The sequence below is a fragment of the Phalaenopsis equestris genome, unplaced genomic scaffold (assembly GCF_001263595.1).
Source record: "Phalaenopsis equestris unplaced genomic scaffold, ASM126359v1 Scaffold000030, whole genome shotgun sequence".
NCBI classification, from domain to species: Eukaryota; Viridiplantae; Streptophyta; class Magnoliopsida; order Asparagales; family Orchidaceae; genus Phalaenopsis; species Phalaenopsis equestris.
In genome coordinates, this window is record NW_018164472.1 from 646424 (window position 1) to 668451 (window position 22028).

At 35.5% G+C, this 22028-nt stretch overlaps 1 protein-coding gene across 1 annotated transcript in view; it reads right to left on the bottom strand.

Annotated features, from left to right (window-relative positions):
* The window catches only part of LOC110018676 (nuclear transcription factor Y subunit B-1-like), a 40991-nt gene extending 24520 nt beyond the window's left edge, over positions 1 to 16471 (bottom strand). Inside the window, exons 1-4 of the mRNA XM_020716064.1 lie at positions 16301 to 16471; positions 15979 to 16191; positions 15751 to 15880; positions 15608 to 15613 (exon numbers count right to left, since the gene is read on the bottom strand). Coding sequence (XP_020571723.1) covers positions 15608 to 15613; positions 15751 to 15880; positions 15979 to 16181 — 339 coding nt within the window. The 5' untranslated portion in view covers positions 16182 to 16191; positions 16301 to 16471. The remainder of the gene's footprint in view (positions 1 to 15607; positions 15614 to 15750; positions 15881 to 15978; positions 16192 to 16300) is intronic.
* Between the last annotated feature and the right edge of the window lie 5557 nt (positions 16472 to 22028).

Consider the following 22028-nt stretch of genomic DNA (forward strand, 5'->3'; position numbering starts at 1 on the left):
TTTTGTACTCTCCTATGTATATAAAAACTTGTAGAGAATTGATTTGGGTTTGCCACGACCGTGAGCCTCACTTGTTGTTCATTGGGTTTGCCTCTAGCCATGAATCCCTTCGTTTTCTGGGTTGCTGTAGCCGTGAGCCTCTCTGTGCCTTGGGTTGTTGTGGCCGTGGGCCTAACTTGTGCTTTGGGTTGCCTTTGGTTGTGGATCTTGGCAGCTGTCCCTTGTTTTAGCTGTGAACCCCTTTTGTCCCTGTTCCTTGCCTTGGCCGAGAGTCTTGTGGGTTGTTTCCTCCTCTCTATTGACCCTGGTCGTGAGCATTTATGTGGCTTAATAGGGAGATCTCTATGCTTACTTAATATATGGAATTATAGATTGAGTTGGAGGAGTTTCGAATTTAATACGAGTTTGGAAATATTGACGGTGTTTTCCCCGCATTTATTTTCTTTCAAAGTTTGGAAAATTTTAAATCTCATTTTGGAAGAGTATTTAGTTGATTTAATTAGTCATACGTCTTCGGGGTTTGGAGAATCAACGCGAAGGGATATTTTATGCTTGATTTTTATGTTTGTCAGGAAAGACCTTGGGCCCTACTTTTCCAGGTCTTTTCGTTATAAGTTTGAGGGTTGATTCACCCTTCGTCTCTTCGATCTTTTGGGATGGATCAATGTCTCCTCTCTCTCACCTCATTTTTATTCTTTTCTTTCCTTGCTTCTTGATTCGGTTTTCGATGCTTATGTCCGATGCATAAGTGTCCACGTATAGCCTTTTGCTATACGTGAAACCATCAAGCAAGGTCGCAAGTAGTCGTTTTGGGGCGTACGGTGTTGATGATAAAGGCACACCGAAGATAGAGCAGAAAGATGTCATATCCTATAACATCAAGATCCAGGCATTTGATGAACAATAGGATATGGTATCTTTCACCGACATAAGTCTAGCGGTAGTCAGCTCGAACCTCCTCAGGTTGTTGGTCGTCCTATGCCCGGTAGCGTAATCGGCCCGTGGACAACCAAAATTAAAAAAAAAAAAGAGAAAAAAAATAAGTTTTGAATTAAGATAAGTTTTTGATAAATTATTTTCAAACAAAATATACTTCTCCACGAAACAAAATGGATAACTCTTCTTTGCATGCCTAAGAAGTTGTGTGTATGGCAAAAATATAAATTTTAAAATATGTTTTTAAAATTGGTTGTCCACCTGACGAATACCTGTTTAGACTGGGAAATAGCCCCCTAAGTGAGGTTCAAGACATACTTCTAGACGAGTGGTGAGTTCTATACGTTCGGGTGACCGAGTAGCCTTCGTGGATCCTCGAGAATAAATATATCTGAGCCTAGTCCCATACGAGTGCTGGCGGTCCCCCTCACTTGAAATTTTCTTTTGTTTTATCGAAGTTTTGGGACGAGACATTCGTGTTACTTTTCCTTTCTTTCGGGATTTCCCCAGGAGTTTTGAGGATTTTCTTTCACTTGAGTCTCTTTCGTTGATTTTCTCGAGTTCTTCCGCTTTTTCTCGGATTTCTTGGACGACGTTTTCTTCCAGATTTTGTTTTTGGAGATGTATTTAGGTTTGCTATACTTAAGGGACAGCGAATCTCACAGGCATACAGGTTTGCTTTACATTTTACAGCACTTAATTTTCCTGTTTCGACCTGTTGTTTTTCCCTGTATAGCATGTTACACTTGTCATGTCTCTACTTGCTACTATTCTCCCTGTATAGCGTGTTACACTTGTCCTATTTGTACTTGCTACTGTTCTTCCTGTATAGCATGTCATATTACTCTTGTTTCTGCCTACTACTGTTTCACTTGCATGCTACTGTTTGCTCCTGCATCGCACACTTTACATCTTATAACTTTAAACATGTTTACCCTTTTTACATAGGATGTTTAGAGGACTACAACCATAGGGCCGTTTGATTTGATACTATAACCGGACACCCACTTGCTACGACGAGGAGCTTGGAGCTAGCACTGTGGGCAGCATGGCCATCTTCAACAGCAGAATATGTCTTCCAATTTACTTCCTTAAAATTAAACAACAAGCCATATGATCTCGAGGTTGTTTGCATATGCAACATAAATCCCAACTCATTATTAGGCCTTTATACAACTCTGTTGTACAATATAAGCCCTAACTCATCTTAGGATTCTGAGGTTGTCGTTCGGTTCCGAGGTTGTCGTCCGATACGACTTAAACCCTCATAGCTTCTAGGCAATTTGAGTGACCCTATCACGCAAATATAAGCTCTGATTTAATATTTTCTTCCTAAAATTGGAGCCAAACCATAGGATAGACTGGGAACCTACTGAGGTTCGCCTCAGAATCTGTGGTCTCCCCTAGTTTCTCTTCATTTGGATTCCTTAACAATGTCCCAGATTTGAGTGTTTCCCCATTCACACCTCTTTGTCCGATTTCGTTGTAAAGTCCTATCCTTTTGACCTCTTTGAAAATATTATTCCCTGATTTTTTTCGAGAGTTTTCTTAGGTGACTTCGGTCATTTAAGAGGGGCTTGCCCTTATAGGAAGGTTTTTCCGAACCCAGCTTAAAATAAACCCTATTTAATCATTCGTATTAAATAAGGGAACTTGTCGGCAAATAAAACGGTTTCGCAGACCCAAACGGATGTCATATGTTTTCCTAGTTTATTTGATCGAGCCTCATCCTCAAGTCTTGTGTTTATCCCTCGGGGTAGATATAGGATTTGAGGTAGAGTGCTCTTTCATTTAAACTGTGAAAAATATGAGGTCAGTTTGATTTCATATTTTTTTCTAAAATTATATATATATACATAAATTAAAAAGTCCTTCCGAAGCGGGCGACGGGATTTCGATTCCGGCTGCCGACAGCTTCTTACGGGCGACCCCCCAAACAATCTCTTCCTTTCTTACTTTTTAGTGCCGACAAGAGCATGAGAGTTAAATTGGCAGACATCAAACTTATGAAACATGTTTCATTGTGATGGGAGAACCTAAAGTATCTTCGACAGCTGGAAGGGAAGAATAAAATTACTGCATGAACTAAGATGAAACGAGATATGTAACGCTCAATATCTTCCCTCATATTACTGACAAGATATATTCATAAGACTAGCACCTGAGCCAAAGAGATTTTTTTGTGGAGTATACAACTAAGTTCGAGCAACTTACGTTGAGTGTAGACTAGTGGAGCTAAAAGAGAACATTATAGCTTGATATTTGAAAGAATTGAAATCGTACATTGGCAAGGTGGAACAATTGCAGCATTATTGGATCTTACAAGATGTCCAGACTCTAGCTCCAAAATTGAAAGGACAACAAGACAGTATCAGTTTCAAATAGCCCTCTAAACAAAGTTTAACCATCGGATCACACAACAAGAGTACACCTAGTGGAGTATTCAAGACGACCAAACAAGACGAACGGTACAAAGTAGAGAAAAGATGAATTTTGTCAATACTGTTGAATCTATTCCTGCTAGTGAATATTTCAAGTGTTACGATTTTATCCACAAGGCGCTCGATTGCCCAAACAGGAGGGTGATCCCTTTCACTGAGCAGGAAACAATTGAAAAAATGGACAATGGCACAAAATACATTAAATAATGGCATGACACAGAGGAGTACCTAATTGTGGTCGATAAGGGATAGATATCAGTGATTTAAGTTGAGAGCAGGATTAATATTGGTTGTCCTAGAATGTACTGAGTCCGCGGTAATGGGTGTTCATACAAAGTTTAAGGATGTGGTGCCACAAATTATCTTTTTGTTGGTGTTAAGTAGAGCATCAACATGACAGGCATTAAGCGCCCAAGCGGGTCATGAGTTCGAGGAGCTAACGCAAAATAGGTGACAACCCCAGATAAGAGAATTTTAGAATCTTTAGACATATTGTTTACCACCTGAGTTGCCCTTCTTGAGGGAGGTCGGACATGTCAAAGATGAAAAGCTTTCGAGCTATTCCTGGAAGAATATATGAAGTAATTTGAGTATTAAAATCAATTTAGCAATGCGATCAACGACAAATAGTCACATATAAGTGATGAAACACATCATTGGAAATCTCCTTAAGAGCTTTGTGAGAAAGAACATCCAGTGGGATCAAGGTCCTTCCATAGAATAAAAAGAGGTCTCCCTTGAGTATTTGTGAATAAGAACTATCTAGCCTGCTATAGATTTCATCTGAACTACTCCTGATATACTTATTTATCAAATACACTGTGTGGAAAGTGGGAGAAGCATATTGCATATTTAATGGCTCTAGACTTGGTTCACGAGAATAGCTGCCTATGTATTGTTCCAGTTTAAGTTGTGTCAAAGAATGATGGTTATTTACTCTACCAGGACAAACTTTGAAAGAATTTGTGTTTTGGAGTTATCTAAATTGGACGTGAGCATAAATTTTACGGTGGGACTACTTCAGACACAGCAACGCAATGACTTTCTTAAGGCGATTAATCGATTCCAGAAGCTTCCTGAGGAGAAGACTAAGCTCCTCTTGCCCGAGAACAATGATGCGGGAACTGGGGCAGCAGGCATTCTTATGTTACCGTGCTTACGCAATATCAAGGCTTCGATGGCGAAAGTCTTAAACTGACAGGATTCTTTTTTATTTTTTTTTTATTTTTTTTTTCTTAAGCAAGTTTCAATCTTTCATTTCTTCCTTTTAGGTTATAAAATACTTTCCTAATTTCTAAATAGGTATTTTCTATGAGAGACTAATGTGGTATTAGGGTTTTGGATTTTTAGTTTTTTTTTCTGATATGATGAACTGAGAAGTGTTTCCTCTTAATTTTAATCTTCAAACTATTATATTATTTCCTTTTGCAAGTGGTGTGTATGTGCATTGCTTAGGAACAGGTGGTGAATCCCCCTAGCTACTCTTATATCATTGTATGTCGTCTGACCCATTGATTTTCAGCCGAGCAACAATTCAAGTCGTTGTTTCAACAAGTAATTCTCATTTATCCCTTCCAATTCATTGTACAATCGCCCACACCTCACTGAATCATCATTGAATAGTTGTTTGTAGCCAGGACAGCTGCCGACGACATCGAACCTACAGTCCCCCAAAAGGGTTCAGCCACAGCTAGCCTTCCAAAACCTCATCAACCACCCATATTTTCATTCCCTCGCTACTCTATAATCATTTTCCCGCTAAATCGCCTTTTAAATGCCTTCTAAACACCCTAGACCAGTATCATTGAAAATCCAAAAAGGGACAAATAGGAAAACTCGTGTTACAAAAAAAAAACCAACCAAATCTTTTGATTTCACATGTGAACAAAGACGAGAAACTACACCAATTATGTATCAAATAACGAAAAAAGTGAAGGCAAAACTAGAGAGACAAAGAAGAATGTACTTGCCTTTACTCAAAGGCGATAATGAAAGTTAGTTCTCACTCTTAAAAATTTAAACATGTTATATTATTGACATGTGGCATCAAATCATATAACAAGATCACATCAATAATTTAAAACCAATAATAATAATCTCCTGTTGTAGCACAAGGGGCAGTTCGTGTCTCAGATCCATTACTAATGATTGTTTTATGCATGCCTATCTATTAATAAAATGAAAAAGTATATGAAATGCAAAATATCATGTTTCTTTTCTCATTGAAAATTTAGGACCAAGTTTTGGGGAAAATGATTGGCTATATTGATGCAAGAAATGGGTATACAAAATGGGTATACTACCTTGTTATCACCAAAATCCCTCATTATGCATGTAATAGTGTGGCTCCATGTCTTCTCAAATTCCACATTTAGTTATTGTAAAAAAATTTTGGGGCATCCTAATTTCTCCAATATGAAAACCTTTATTTATCAATGATTATATGTGAAATGTTCATTTCAGCCAAACAAACTCAAAATAATCCTTCCCTACAAAAATGCAAACCATCCAAAACATATCAGCTCATCATGGTGACATTTGGGAACCTGATAAAACTACTATTTAATCTGATGGTTCATAACTTTCATTGTTGATCATATGGGTGTGTTGGGTATCGCCATGAGACAAAAAATATTAAGTGTATTTTGTGTTCAAAATTTTCTACAAAATTAGGCCACCCTTGGTTCACACTATGGGTATAAATGAGTCAGATAAATCTCAATCCACCCTTGGTTCAAGCTTGAGCTTGATTAATGAATTAAGTTTGACCTTAAACTAGAGCTTAATTTTTTTTTAGTTCGAGCCAACTTGCTTATTATGAAAGAGTGATGCAAGGGATGGGTTGGGTAGGATCCTGGACCGATTCGATCGAGGTTAAAGGAGGGCAAGTCGACCCTCTCCAGGTCAAGATTGTCGCCCAGTTGGAGTGGGGCCCGCTCTGAATAATAGTAGGTATAGTAAGTGTTTCTTTATATTTAGGGTTTAGTTTCTGCTTGATTTTACTTTGTAGAGCAGTCAACTCATCTTTTCCCTTCTAGGGTTGTATTGTAAGGTTCTAAATGATGCTTTGGTTGTGTCTTAGTCTCCGGGTGGTGTTTATCCTTTCTATACCTTCCCACCATCCTTTCTTGTGTCACTCTCACATTCCCTAAATTGTTAAATTGTTGTCGCCGCCTAAAAAACAGAAAACTTGTTTTCTACGTCCAACCTAATGTCGCTGCCCAGGGCCAACAGCTGACATCTTATCCTCCCCTTTCTCCTTACTGCACCACCTTAGAACAACCTTCCTATTGTTGTACCTGCTTGCCCCCTTTGTACCACCACCCCACTACTGTTTTGGCCCACATACTTGCTAATATTGTCTCAGATATCCCTCTCACAGTTGTTCTTGTTGCATGTTGTTGTTTGAACTCCAAGAAACAACTACCCTGTTGTTTCTGGCTTGCCAGTCGCTTCATTGCCACTAGCACGGAGGTTCAAACTCTAAATGGCACCACTTGCACCATGTTCTTTGGTATTTTTCATTGTTATTTGCATCCAGTTTGTTGTATTTTCAATCTTTTGCTTCTAAAAAAAAAATTAGTGAATATGTTGTGTTTCTCCTCACATTATTTTCATACTCATTCGAGTATCATTTGGTATTAGAACTAGCCCAACAATAGTTTCATCCTATAACGAATTAAAATCATCAAACCATAACCAAATCTTGTTGTTGGTTTTTAAAATCAGTAACCCTGATTTTTTTAAGCACCCTAAATCAGCTCCATACACCCTTTTTCACCTCGCCAACCTAAACCCTAATCATGCCATTGAGGAGACAAATGCTACGAAAAATCGTCGACTTCAGCAAATAATCTTTGAAATTGAGGAAGAGAATCATAGAGACATCACCGCCGATCATGAGAAAGAGATTCGAAGTGGAGAGAAAAAACTGAATCCCTTCTATATAGATGATTCCAGTGAAAAGGAAGATAGGCCACGGTACTTTGGGATTCGATATAAGGGGAGGTCGAGGAATAGAGTGACATTTGGAGGACATGAAGACACTGGGGTGAAATTAGACTTATCAGATTTTTTGAGGGGATGATAAATCTAGATGATTTCATTGAATGGTTGCAAATTATTGAGAAATTTTTTTAGTTTAGGGAGGTACCAATTGACACACAGATGAAATTTGCTGTCATAAAGCTAAAGAAAAGTATCACTTTGTGGTGAGAGAATCTAAAGAAAGTGAGACGGAGAATGTAGGAATAAGATAACTATTTTGGAGAAGATAAGAACAGGATACAAAGGAGGAATCTACCCTCACACTACAGCTGGGACATAGTCTTGAGGCTGCATCACTTACATCAAGGAGAATTGTCAATTGAAGCTAGGAAATGATCTTGAAACTACATCACTTACATTAGACAGAGTTGTCAATAGAGGAGTTCACAGCAGAATTTGAGCAGCTCATATTGAAATGTGAGTCGAAAGAACTAAAGGAGAACATCATAGCCAATTATTTGAGAGGCCTGAAGTCAACCATCAACCATATTATTCAGTTGCAGCTTGTTTGATCATTGAGAGATATTCAGACATTGGCTCTGAAGGTGAAGAAAAAAACAAAACCAGAGCAAGACCCCACATAAATTCTGAAAATCACCCACAGTAGAAGCCAATAGAAATCCAACTGAGAAACATGTGAAAATTGTTTAGAAAGATGATAGAACTAATCAGAGTGGGAATAATTCTAATAGGAACAGTACACCCAACATGGTGCCAACAAGAAAGTGTTTCAGAAGTCATGGGTTTGAACACATTGCCTTCAGTTTCCTGACTATCAGAATTGTCTCTTTCACTGAGCAATGAGCAGTACAAGAAGTGGAAAGTGGTACTGGAGATATAGAATATGGTGAGGAGGTGCAAGAGTACCAACTTCCAATTGATGAGGGTGAGATGCTTGTTGTTTGATAAGTCCTTCAAACTAAGGCAACGAGAGAGTTGCAGTGGCTTCACCACATCTTTTATACATCTTGCATTGTGAAAGGAAAGGCGAGCAACCTTATCATTGATGGAGATAGTTGTGAGAATGGGTTTCTACATAGATGGTGGACAAGTTAACTTTCACTACTCGAAGACAGTCCCTACCATATTCCAAATCTTGATTGAAGAAGGGGAATAGAGTTAGCATTAACAGGAGATGCCTCATAGAATTTTCTTTTGATGATCAGTTGAATGACCAAATGTGGTGTGATATTGTACCCATAGACGTATATTACATCTGCTGGGAAACCACGGCAATTTGATCACAAGACACAACGGGATGGGTTCATGAACACTCATTCATAAGCAATGGAAAATGTTTAGTTCTCCTACCTTTTGCAAAGTTTGAGGTCATAGGTGCTCTTACTATGAGAGAGGCGTCGGTGAAATAAATTTTAGTATTTTAGAGGGTGGTGAGACAGAAAAGAATATCATATATAAGACAACCACAACGAAGAGAGTTTCAGGATATCCAAACCGACAGTTAACCGATAGCTGCCACCATTAGGAAAGGCTTAGTATGTCTTCACATCAGAAAGGAATGAATCAAGCTTGAGGTACCCTTGGAGGATGTTGCGAAGTACGTGCACTTCGAGAAATCTTCTAAATGTTTTGTGTGCCAGTACATCCCACAGTGGGATACAAGTGCTTCTAAAGACGCGGTCAAAGCCCATCTAATCCAAAGAGATTGTGACAACTCCGTCACCTTCAATGTGGTCAACCTAATGCAATATATGAGTTGAAAGCTTCGATAGACGAGGTCAAAGTTCCCCTGATAGATTGACAAGGGAGGTGGGAGGGACCCTGGACCGGTCCAGTCAAGGTTGACAGAGGGTCGGTCGGCCCTCTCTAGGCCTAAGGTTGTCGCACCATTGAAGTGGAGACCACTCCTAATGGTAGTAGGTCTATTTAATTGTTTCTTTGATATTTAAGGTTTACGTTTCAATTGATTTTGAGTTTATAAAGCCACTGACACCCCCTTCCCGTTCTAGATTTGTATCCTAGGGTTTCAAGTGGTCTTTCGGTAGTATCATGATATCCAAGTAGTGTTTATTCTTCCTATACCTTCCCCCCATCCCTTACAACTGCATCACTCCCACATCCCCTTCATTGTTTGCCTGCTACCGCAGCCTAAAAAACAAGAAACTTGATGTTTTATGCATTCAACCTTTTGCCATCCCTCAGGGCCGGCAACTATCTTGTTATCCTCACCTACCTCCTTACTCCGGCCACCTAGAACAGCCTTCCTAGGATCGTACATGCTTACCCCGTTGCTGTCACCAGCCCACAGCTGTCCTGGCCCAATCCTTCCTACAACTACCTCAAATAGCCTTCTCGCAGTAGTTATTGTGGCTTGCTTGTTATCTAGACTCCTAGAAACAACTTTTTGTTGTTTCTAGCTTGCTAGCCACCTCCTTGCCGCCACCACGGAGGTCCAAACCCTAACCAACACCCTATTATTCCCTAATATTTATCATTATAATTAGTTTTTAGTTTGTCTTATTTTCATTTTTTTGGCTTCTATCAAATTATCAATGGTTGTGTTTCCATACATATTCAGTATGAGAGAGAATAATATTACTTCAAGCTAGTGTTATAATAAAATGAGCATTTATAAGATAAATAATAATAAATCACTTGATAAAAATATACATATAATTTTTTTAATTTTTTTAAACAATTAACAGATAGAAACTTGGATTCTATTGTATTTTGAGTGTATTTTATATTGGCTTTTTAATGAGACTCATTAACTAGGCAAATCGGGGTTGGCTTGAGCTTGGATTGTTTCTCACTTAGCTCACGAACGATCTATCATCTTGAGCCCGAGCCACTTGGCTCAATTAAATCCTAAGTTCACGCAGATAGTGGAAAAGATTTTTTTCTCACATAAATACTCACACTATCAAAGCTCGTGTTTATCCCCCTCAACAAAATAGGTTAGCTAAGAGAAAAAAAAATCATAATTTGTTAGAAATGACAAGTTCAGTTATGTTCACAATTTATGTCGCAAAATCTTATAAGAAGGAATATTATTCTCACATAAACAAACTTAGCACAACCTTCCGCAATCTTAAAAGGTAATTTTTTGAGCTCTTTTAAATACTCTTCATGATCGGTGTTGAGAGATGCATAAGAAACCGAAAAATTAGAAGTCGAAAAATCCAAAAAGTGACAAATAGGAAAACTCGCATTGCAAAACAAATTCAACCAAAATATATGAAACGTAAAGTAGCATGTTTCTTTTCTCGGTGTAATTTTAGGACCAAGTTTTGGGGAAAATGATTGGTTATACTGATGCAAGAAATGGCTATACTACCTTGTTATCACCAAAATCCCTCATAATCTATGTAATAGTGTGGGGCTTCATGGCTTCTCAAACTCCACATTTTGTTATTGCATAAAATTTTGGGCTACTTTCTCCAAATATGAAAACCTCTATTCATCAAATGATTCTATGTGAAACTACAACCATGCGAACTATCCAAAGCATTTCAGCTCATTCATGGTGCCATTTGGGGACCTAATAAAACTACTATGAATCTGAAGGTTCATAACATTCATTTATGATCATATGCGTGTGTTGGGTATAGCTCATGAGTCGGCTTGCTTATTATGAAAGAGATAAAACAATATTACTTCAATTTAGTGTTATAATAAAATGACAAATAAAATGAGCAATTTTGATATAAAAAATAAGAAATCACTTCATATACAAACATATTTTTTATTTCATATTTTTTTTAAAATTAATAGATAAAATCTTGAATTTTAATATATTTTGAGTGTATTACTATTAAATTTTAAAATAAGAAGAACTCATCAGTTAGCTCGGCAAATTGGGCTTAACTTGAGCTTAGATTGTTAGGTTATTGAGCTCAGCTCACGAACGATCTATCAAGCCGAGCCTGAGCGAGCTCACAATTCGGCTTCGCTCAACTAAACCCTTATAGTTCACACTGACAATCGAAAAAAAAAATTCTCACATGAATTTTCTCAAAATTTGAATCAAAATTAGATTCACCATCAAAGCTTTTGATTATCCCCCTCAACTAAATAGAATAACTAAGAAAATAGTGTTTGTTAGAAATGACAAATTCAATTATGTTCACAATTTATGTTGCAAAAATCTTATTAGAGAGAATATTATCCTCGCATCAACCTACTTGAATAGCTATCCACCATCTTATATACTAACTTTTTGAAATCTTATAAATGCTCTTCATGATTATGTCATCACTTAAGAATTTTATATCCATTTTCTCCAAGATTTCTTGGGTTATGCTACTTTCATAAAAATCACCAACCAAATCAAAGTAAATTTGATCCAAGGGTTGTCAAATGTATTCATGGAATACTCCACAAATCAAAAGGCTATAAATGTTACTCTCCAAGATTAAGAAAATTCATAGTATCAATTGATGGTGCGTTCCTTGAAGATAATCCCTTCTACAAAATAATACAAGAACAACATAAATATCATTGGGATTCCACCATCTCTTCTTATTTTTCAAAGTAGTTATGGCATTCATTGATTTGCATCTTAGTTCCATCATCCAATTTCCTACCAAATCTCTTCACAAATTCACCATGACTGATAAACCATAATGGAGAAACGCAATATCATGGATTCAAAAAGTACAAAAATACCATAACAAGACCCTTGGAAGATAGACTAGATGAAAGAGTTGTGCGTGATTACTTTGAGTTACCTATTTGACATGTTTTAAACTATTTCCACAATTCAAAACTTTTACTACAACCATTGATGGCATTGTACTACCCAAAAAATCCTGTCATGCACTTCAAATTCTAAAATGAAAAAGCTATAGTTGAAGAAATGAAAGCTCTTAAGGAAAATGGCACATGAGATACCATCAACTATCAAAAAAATAAGAAAGCGATTGGAAGCTAGAGTTTACCGTAAGGTAAAGCCAGCAATAAAATTGACAAATACAAAGCAAGACTAATAAACTAAGGATTCAGCTAAATTTATGAGACTAGCCACAATGAGAAATTTGAACTGTAAAATCGAATATTAAATAAGCTGATTATTCAAAATTACAAACCTAGATTGAGAGCTACATGAAAAAACATGAGCATTCCTCCAAGGTTTCAATTAGGAGGGGGAGGAAAAGCTTGTAAGTTTAAAAATCAATATATCATTTAGAACAACTCTCACGTGCTTGGTTTGCTAAATTTAGTTACAACATTTGTTGGGACACAGACAAGAAAAGGCTGATAACATTGTTTTTTTTTTCCTTAATTTAGAAAATAATGGAAGACGTCTATACTAATTGTATATGTAGATGAAACTGTTATTACAGATGATGATACCCATGAAATAAATAAATTAAAACGGAGGTCAACTAGGGACTTTGTAGTAAAGATCTGAAAAAATAAAAAATATTTCCATGAAATGAAAATTGCTAAAATTAATAGCAATATTTATGTTTCCTAAAAATGTGCTCCTGATCTACCCAAGAAACTGAAAAATAGGAAGTAAACATATTATTACTTCATTTGAGAAAGATTAAAATAAATAAGGAATTGTTGATATTGGTGGCTAGAAATGTTCATCTATCACTAACTGGACCAAAAATTACACATGCGATGAGAGAGATAAGTTAATCAATGTATTATCTAAATCAAAAGTACTTAAATTGTGTAAATAAATTCCTGAAATATCTTAAAAGAAATCTAAGTAGATGCCTAGCGATGCACAAAACCTACAAAAAGAATTATAAGGAATAAATTAATGCAAATTAGGCATGGAGTAAAGATGAGAAATCTACCTCAAGTTTTTACATAAATTATTGGGAAAAATTATCATTTGGAGAAATAACAAATAAATTGTGATAGTTAAAACAGTATTGAAGCAAAATTTTATGGCATTGCACTAGTACTGTGTAAAGTAATCTTGCTAAAGATGTTGATGGAAGATTTACAAATAAACAATACACTTGAAACTCCCTATAAAAGCAAATCAATATTGCAGATAATCCTCCTCAACATAACAAGAAAATAACATGAAAGAAATGATCAATCATTTATAAAAAAAGAGAATGAGAAAAGTGAAATAAAACTATATATTTCTATTATCCTACAAAAAGCTGTTGATCTCACATAAATTTTAACCAAAAACACTTTCGAATGAATGCTAAGAAAATTAGGAATGATAAATATCTATTCCTAGACTTGAAGTACAGTTGATAAAATTAGTGAATGATACTTATTTCTACACTAAGTTAATTTGGAATGAAAGCTAAGATAAGTTAATCCATGATTACATATGTTGTTGCCCCCTTTCATTGTGCCTCCTTGGTTAAAAACACAGCTATGCATACTAGCCTTAACTAATGTCTTCAGTAAAATCTAGCTATTAATTCATGATTCCAGCACATCCACTGCCTATTTCGCCCGTGCTGATTGAAAATTTATTTTTGTCCATGAGTTATTCATTACCATATTTACCCTAATTTGAACATCAACACATTCCATAGATATAGTCTTAGCATTCACGTCTATAAGAAAGAGGCAACAAGAGTAAATATAATTTAATTACTTGCAACATCAGTCTCTTTATTATTTTTATGAAAATGTGTATAAATAACATGTAATACAAGATAAAAAATAAGAGAATTTTCTACTCTTATAAAAAAAAAAAGATGCAGCCCAAAAACATTAAGACTATCTGGAAAAATTTAATACTCCCATCGATTCAAACGTGGTAAAGTAGTACACAAAAAAAATAAAGCCGAGCAACTCAAGATTCTAAACTTTACAATAGGACGATTCAACATTCAAAGTTCTAATAATGAACTCCTTTACACTTAGGAGCTATTTGGTAGCCTATTTAAGAAGGATTTATGTGGGATTTAAGATAAATCCTGCCAAATGGCAATAAAACACCTTCGTAAAAATTGAGCTTCCATAAATCCCAAAAAGACGTTGATTCGCGATAGATCCAAGAATTACAAAACCTTGCAAATCAACAAATTTAGTAAATCTGGGACAAACAAAGAGAAAGAATGGCACGAACAAGATTACCTTCCTAAAAGGTTTGTGGTAGGATCGGAACGGAAGAATGAAAGAGATGGGAGTTTCCATGATCTATGTAAGCCTCAATCATGCCATTGCCTTCCCAGCTAGCTTTAATGACAATGCAACTGTATTGCGAATGTTCATTCACAAAGCTGGTGGTGGTTTTGGGAGAAATTGGTAGAGGGAGTGACATAAGCAAAAGTTTGGGGCGGAGATGGGAAGTTTGGATGAAATCGGGAGATGGGGGGATGTAAACGAGGGTTTCAAGTAGAGAGAGGAAGAGGGGGATAGGTTTATGGTTTTAATTTATTTTTATTTAAGTTAATTTTAATAATTTAATTGATTAATAATTAATAATTTATTTATATATCATGAAATTAATTATAATTAGAAAATTTTGTATTTAATTATTTAATAGTTGATTAATGAATAAAAATATATTTTAAATTCTAAATTATTAAATAAAATCCTAAGTAATTCTTAATTTATATAATTAATAATTGATTAATATTTAATTATGACTTGATAAGTAACTAGTTTACAAAAAAATGTTATTTATTAATTAATGCTAGGTTTACATACTCATTTGCATTTTTTTATTTAATCTTTATTTTTTGATGTTTAATAAATCATGTTAAATCCTTCTAAAGCTACCAAGCAGTTTATCATAATTTATTAGGATTTACTTACTGATATACTAAATAATTTTCAGGATTTAACCACCTCATAATTTAATATATCCGGATATACATAATTTACTAAATTCTCTTTAAATTAAATCTTACTTTCAACCAAACAGACCCACCAAATAGTCCATTAGGGAGTGTTTAGCTTTAGCATTACTGGGATTCAGTAAAACCGCAAATCATAAACCCATGAAATCCACCATATCCCTGGATTTAATAGATTCGGGTTTAAGTCAAATTGAAGACAAACTTGAGACCCTAAATCCAAAAATTCAAAAATCCACAAAACTCCAACATTTTAGCATTTAAGTATAATTTGTAAATCCGGTGATATATCCCATTAAAAGGTGCTACGAAACACCCCCTCAAGGTGGAGTAATATCAAAGCAAAATTCTAGCTCAAACAGAAAATGTTTAAAAATCAAATAAATTAAAAAAAAAGAAAAAAAAGTATAAAGGTGTGAAGGAGATTACCTCCGTCTACCATATTGCGGCATCCATCCAGGCGCAACCATACGTACCAGAAACAACAAAATTAGACACATATCAATAGAAACAAAACAAAAAGCAAATCAATCGTTTCTCAAAAGTTTCATCTTATTATTCAAGGAAATCACCTCCCTATACTTCTGCATATATAATTTCAGTGGGTCGATGTACTCTTCAAACCCCAGCGTCGCCATCGCCCACAGCAGATCATCTCCATTTATCGTCTTCCTCTTCTCCCTCTGGCACTTCTCGCTCGCCCTGCACCAACAATCGCTTCATCATACACGAAAAAAACAAGAAAACCCAAACCGCTAGCAAAATAAATTCCACATGTTCAAATAAACGGGACAGTTAACTCGCTGGTGACGAAGCTTATGAACTCCGAGACGCACTCCTGCATCGTCTCCTTGGCATCCTTCGCAATCTTTCCATTCGGAGGGAGCGCCTTCTTCATGATCCGGCTAATATTGGCGACCGGAAGATACCGGTCCTGCTCTCGCATATTGGATCTCGGGCTTCGCTCGCCGTTCTCGCGGCACCCATCGCCAGGGCTCGACATCTCCAACAACCTAGAATCGCCGCCACCGCGTCGCCGGCCAGCGAACAAGAAGGAATCAGAAACGACAATTTCGACATCTCCACCCGTGCGGTTCGGAAACCCTGAGTACAAATGCGTACCTCGATAAATTCGCGCGCAAGCGCTTGGGATGGGTTAGGGAGGAGAGAGAAATCGGAACTTTATCAGCGCTGCTCGGAAGCGGAGAAGAATGATCGGACGCTGGAGAAGACAGGAGGAAGGAGACGACTGGGATGAGAAATCTGGATGAAAGCTTGGGTATCTGCACCGTTCGATAACCGTTCGATAAGCAGGTTCCCTGGTTCCCTCTCTCTCTCTCTCTCGCTTTCCCAGAGTATTTATAGCGAGACTTGCGCCCCTTGATCGCTCCCTCCATCATTTGCGTTCGGTTATCGGGCGCCATTGCATCGCGGTGGAACCCCTATCATCACCGTTCGTTAGGCTTTTTTCTTGCGCCTAGAATTTGCCTCATAAAATATTATTTTTTTTAATTACTATTTTAAATTTTACTTTTTGACATTATCAAAATTAGATCCAATTTGACATTATTATATTGTGTTGCATTTGGATCTAGGTAATTTATTCTTATTTAACATATATATTTGATTTATTTTATATCATAATCTTAGTATTATATGCTTTATAATGCATATAATGGACCAAATTTATCCATTATCTAATAATTTTAGTAGATATGTTCAAAATTGTATTTCAAACAAAAATGTCAAGGTTGTATGAAAACATAAATTATAATCCTAATATAAAGAGACATGAACCTTCAAATATCTCTATCATCCATCATCCCACTACATTATATCTTTGTTGATCTCCAAGTTTGTGTGATTAATTTATTCTAAAACTTCGTGGCTACAATTTATGCATTTCAATCATTCCTTTTCCTTAGTTAATAATTTTATAACTAGTTATTTAAGTTTAAAGCACTTGAATTATTAGCAATTATGGGTTCTAATATGAAGAAGACTATAGCAAAATCATAACTTTAAAAGACCAATGAGGATTAAATTTTGATCATATGTTAAAATCTAAAGTCTGCAATACATACAACAATGTATTAAACTTTAAAATCATATTTGAATTTTATGTAAGTTGTGAAAGCATCTGTTCATGCTAAATCTTAAGAATAACATAGGAAGTTTTAGTTATGTTTTGATTTAGTTTGAAACTTTCGCCCAAATCTTGCTTGGACATGTTCGAAGAAGGATCGCAAATGGTTGAACCAACACTTCTATTATGTGTTGTCTTTCTTTTATGAAATTAATTTAGTTTCATTTGTTTATTAAATATCTAGATGTTTACTATAATCATTTATATATAAAGACATTACATGTGTCGCATACCCCGGCCTTAGTTGGCATCCATGATATAAGACCCCTCAGGTCGGGGGTTCGAATTCCCTCTAGCACAGTTGGCCTTAAAGAAGTGGCTCTCAAATTGTTAGGCACATTAGGGGTAGTTGAAGGCTTCTATAATAGTCTCAGACCATTCCTTTCAATATATATATATATATATATATATATATATGTCACATGTGGAATGTCAACTATTATGTGTAAAGTTATTATGTTATTTAATGCTTATGAACTTCTTAAGAGAATTATGAAAATCTTGATTTAATGAAGAATAGAGTACAAATTCTAAATTCTATAATTTTTAAAATGCGAGATTTGGTTTATGTTCTTTATAATAATACAGAAAAGTATCATGTGTACAATGCTGACTGATCGAGATTAGTTTCATCAGTATTAAGTGATTGAAACACCCTCATCTGAGGCAGAACAAGAAGCCTTATGATATTGTGTTGCGGCTATTATGCTTATGTTTTTATTTTTTAAAGTTATTGTCTATTTTGTCCAATTGTTATGATTAGACTTTCATGCATCAATTTTGCAGTTTGATGTGTTACCATATATAAAACCCAATTCCTATGTATTTACATATCTTAGAACCTAACCTTCAATTTTTTACATTTATAACAATTAAACTCTTCAACAAATAAAAAATACTGCTAATTTCAATACTTTTAGAAAGTGAAGTACGCATTTTTTATACATAAGTAAGATAATGTATGTACGTAAAAATTGAAATTAGGTATTAGATATATACATACATAAAATTTGAGTAGTATGCAAATCTTCCTTTTATTTGAAGGTCAATTAAGTATAACTATTTACAAATTCAGCCATCCTTTCATCAATCGCATTGATTTAATGATTAAAGAAATTACCTAGACGCTAGTTTTGTAAATAAGAATACTTCGACTGTTGTGTAATTATCCTTTTCAAAATGAGAACTCATTAAAGGAGTGTTTTGAACCACGTGAGTATGTTATATAAAGAATGATCTTACTTTATCGGAACTAAATTAAAATATGCCGCTCAATAGGACACATTGGAGAAAAATGATTCATGTAACCAACCCCATTTAGTAGGATAAAATCTAGTTTTTATATGCTAAACTATCAAATATTTTAAATATATATGAAAATTTTAACTATTTATATCTAATAATTTCTTATCATTTCCCCTTCTAATTATCAATCCTATTATTTTAGTATACCGATTACTTGCATTAAAATTATTTTCGCTTTCATTGTAAATGAACGGCTTATCGTCCAACACAAACTCATGCTCGAACTCAATGAATCAAGCTCAAAATAAATGTGGTTCAAGCTGAAATTGACTAAATGGATTAAAACTTCACCAATCTTAGGAGCACCACCACATTTGTACGTGGCTTCTCTGTCGCTTTCTCCAAAGATAAGAGGGCAAAGAAATACATCATAGATCTGCATTTTAGAAGAACAACAAACAAGATAGACTGCCTGCTTCAAACCCAGCTAACGATGACTCGGAACAAACTCAGCAACAGCAAGTAAATTTTATGATCGGAAGGTTCTGTGCTTCCAAACTTTCTGCTCAACATTTCACCGACAAGAAGAATAATTACATACATAGCACTTGAAACAATGCTATTTATAAAACTAGCACCGAAGTGAATTTTTTTAAACTACCAAACCAAAGAATTAAAGCGCGCCCCGATCAAAGCATTGAGAATATGATGAAAATAAAAAAAATAACATGTTGGGATTTTATTGTGAATTTTAATAGATCCATTTACATACATATCACACAATTCTAACGGATTTACATATCTCGCATCTAAACTTTCATATTTACACACATACATACGCTCTATTCTTTAATGTCACGTCAAATATAGTAACACTATTACCACTATTATCATTTTTTTAGAAGTCGAATACACATTTTCATGCACAAAATTTAAAGCAACAAAAATGCTATGTATGTATGCCAATATGAAAGTTTTGGTGCGAGATACGTAAATACATAAGAATTCTATGCTACATATGTAAACTTCCCTTACCAATATGCGTGAGAACTTGAAAAATGAATGAAAGACGGTGCTAGTTTTGTAAATAGCATTATTTTAAGTGCCAACGAAGAGAGAGAGAGAGAGAGAGAGAGAGAGAGAGAGACCAAAATTGAGCTTGGCTCTTTAGACTCACAACAACAAGAGAGCCGAAATATCAAATCATTATTTTCACGAGCATAACTGAAAGCCATAACCTAATCCAAGCAACCAGCCTCTCCCAGTCTGAATCATGAGCAAGAAGGAAGACACATGCTGACATGATGCAATGCTGCAATTAAATACCTATCTTACACAGTCCACACCTAACAATTTCTTCAGGAAATATAAACTGACATGAAAGATATGGATTAGAGACTCAATGAGCAGAGTTTATTATTTATTCTCCAGGTAAACCTAGGCACAATATGTAATTACAACATTACCCCTGTACCATACCGCGGGGCTTTGCCCCCGTACCCCAACCCACGTAACTTCCCAATTTGGACAGATTCTTCCGCTCCGCTCTGCTCCGCTTCGATCCAGCGTCTGTCCCGATATGGTATATGAGCCATACCATAACATTAATGAAGTTGCAATTAATGCAAAAACAGCTAATTAGAAAGCAATAGGGTTATTAAAACCAAAAGAGTATGGAAAACTAACGGAAAAAACAATTTGAAAAGCAATGAAACAATGAATTGCTCATCAAATTTAAAGAAACAAATATGAAACAATCAAACAGTCGTATTTTGCAGATAAACATAATGTAGGAAAAAAATGAAAGTGTAAAAATGATTCCCTAACTCTTTTCAGAGAGCCAATGCAATCCCAGAGTTTATAAAATTGTTGATTTAGTCCCCAGACAGTCCCCAGACTCTTTTAATATGGGTTGAAATAAGCCCAATGATAACCTTGGATTAAAATAATATACGGACTAATTTAGCACATTAACAAACTGACTAAAATGGACCCATGTCTCAACTCTACTATAATCATATTTTTGTAAGAGCCAGCAAATTCATATTTGAGATTGATTAAATTTCAAGTCGTGCTTGATCTCAAGCTTGAGCACGAACCCACTCTTAGAATGTTGAGTCAAGTCATCCCCACGTCAAATTGACTAAGCTCAGTTACATCCCTACTCTCTACCACCATTAGACAGCAGTAATTTTAAAATCCTTGATGCAAATAATTAGCAACTTAAATACAACATTGGCATTAAAATTTTGCCATTCTCACCAAATTTAAGTCAAATAAAAAAAATTTAAACTCCTCCCCAGCTTAGAATGCCACAAAATCGATCGGGAACGAGTTTAGCTGGCTAGTTTTTACAAGTTCATAACTTGATCCCAAGGAGCCGAGTTCCTAGACTCCAAAACTCGAGCTCTTTCAATAACCAGGCTTGCATATAAGCTAGTTCCAAGCTTGTTGACCCGAGTTAATAAATTTTGGAATACCATAAGTCAAGTGATCGAATGGTGAAGTAACTCTCTAATTGAGAGGTCAAGGAATTAAAGTCATTCAAAAGAAAAGGCATATTATTCACAAAGCATTGAACTTAAAAAAAATATATAACTTCACAAAATTCTAAAACCTTTTAGTGTAATATGACCCATCTAATCCATGACTCCAGGACAAAAGAGGCCACGACGCAAAAGTTTATATCATTTAGGGTGTACTAATGTAAATTCAGGACAATATTTAAGCGAAAATAAAAACTACACACAAAACCCACAAATTAAAACTTCTCAACTCTTATTTTAGGAAAAGAATAGTTCTTTTTAAAACAAAATTAGAAAACACATTTACTTTGCTCCAAATGATAATATAAAATTCACAAAATATAAAATTCTACGATAAATCTTAGATCAAATGTAAAACTCCACAACAGTTGAGATTCACAACACAAAACAAAAACTTATACGCAATGAGCTTGATAAGATCTCAAACATGCACAAACAAATCACAAAATAAATAAGAAGAACGGGCAAAGATAGAAACAGCAATTAGAATATTAGGCCTCACACAATCATAAAGAGAAGCGTCTACAAGAAGTTGCCTTCAAGTATTACCAAACACTTCAAGAATCCATATCTAACAGCACGCTCAATATTTAGAGAAAATAAAATTGTATTCAATAATACCTATAATCTAAAACATAAGAATTTACATCCTAAACACCTAAACTTTAATATTTAATAATTAAACACCAAAAATCTATCCCGATTTCAAATCAGCCCCTCTCCATTATTTTTCGAACATTTAGCTGGCCTCTAGCCCGTCGCTCGCCATCACCCTCCATTTTTTTTCTTGCATCAATTAAGTGTGGCAATGCCATAACAGGGGCGAAAGAATCAGCAGCAGCTGCTGCAACGTTGCCAGGTAAACTGAAGAAGCACCGGCAGCAGTGATGCTGCAATCAAATCTACTACAGCT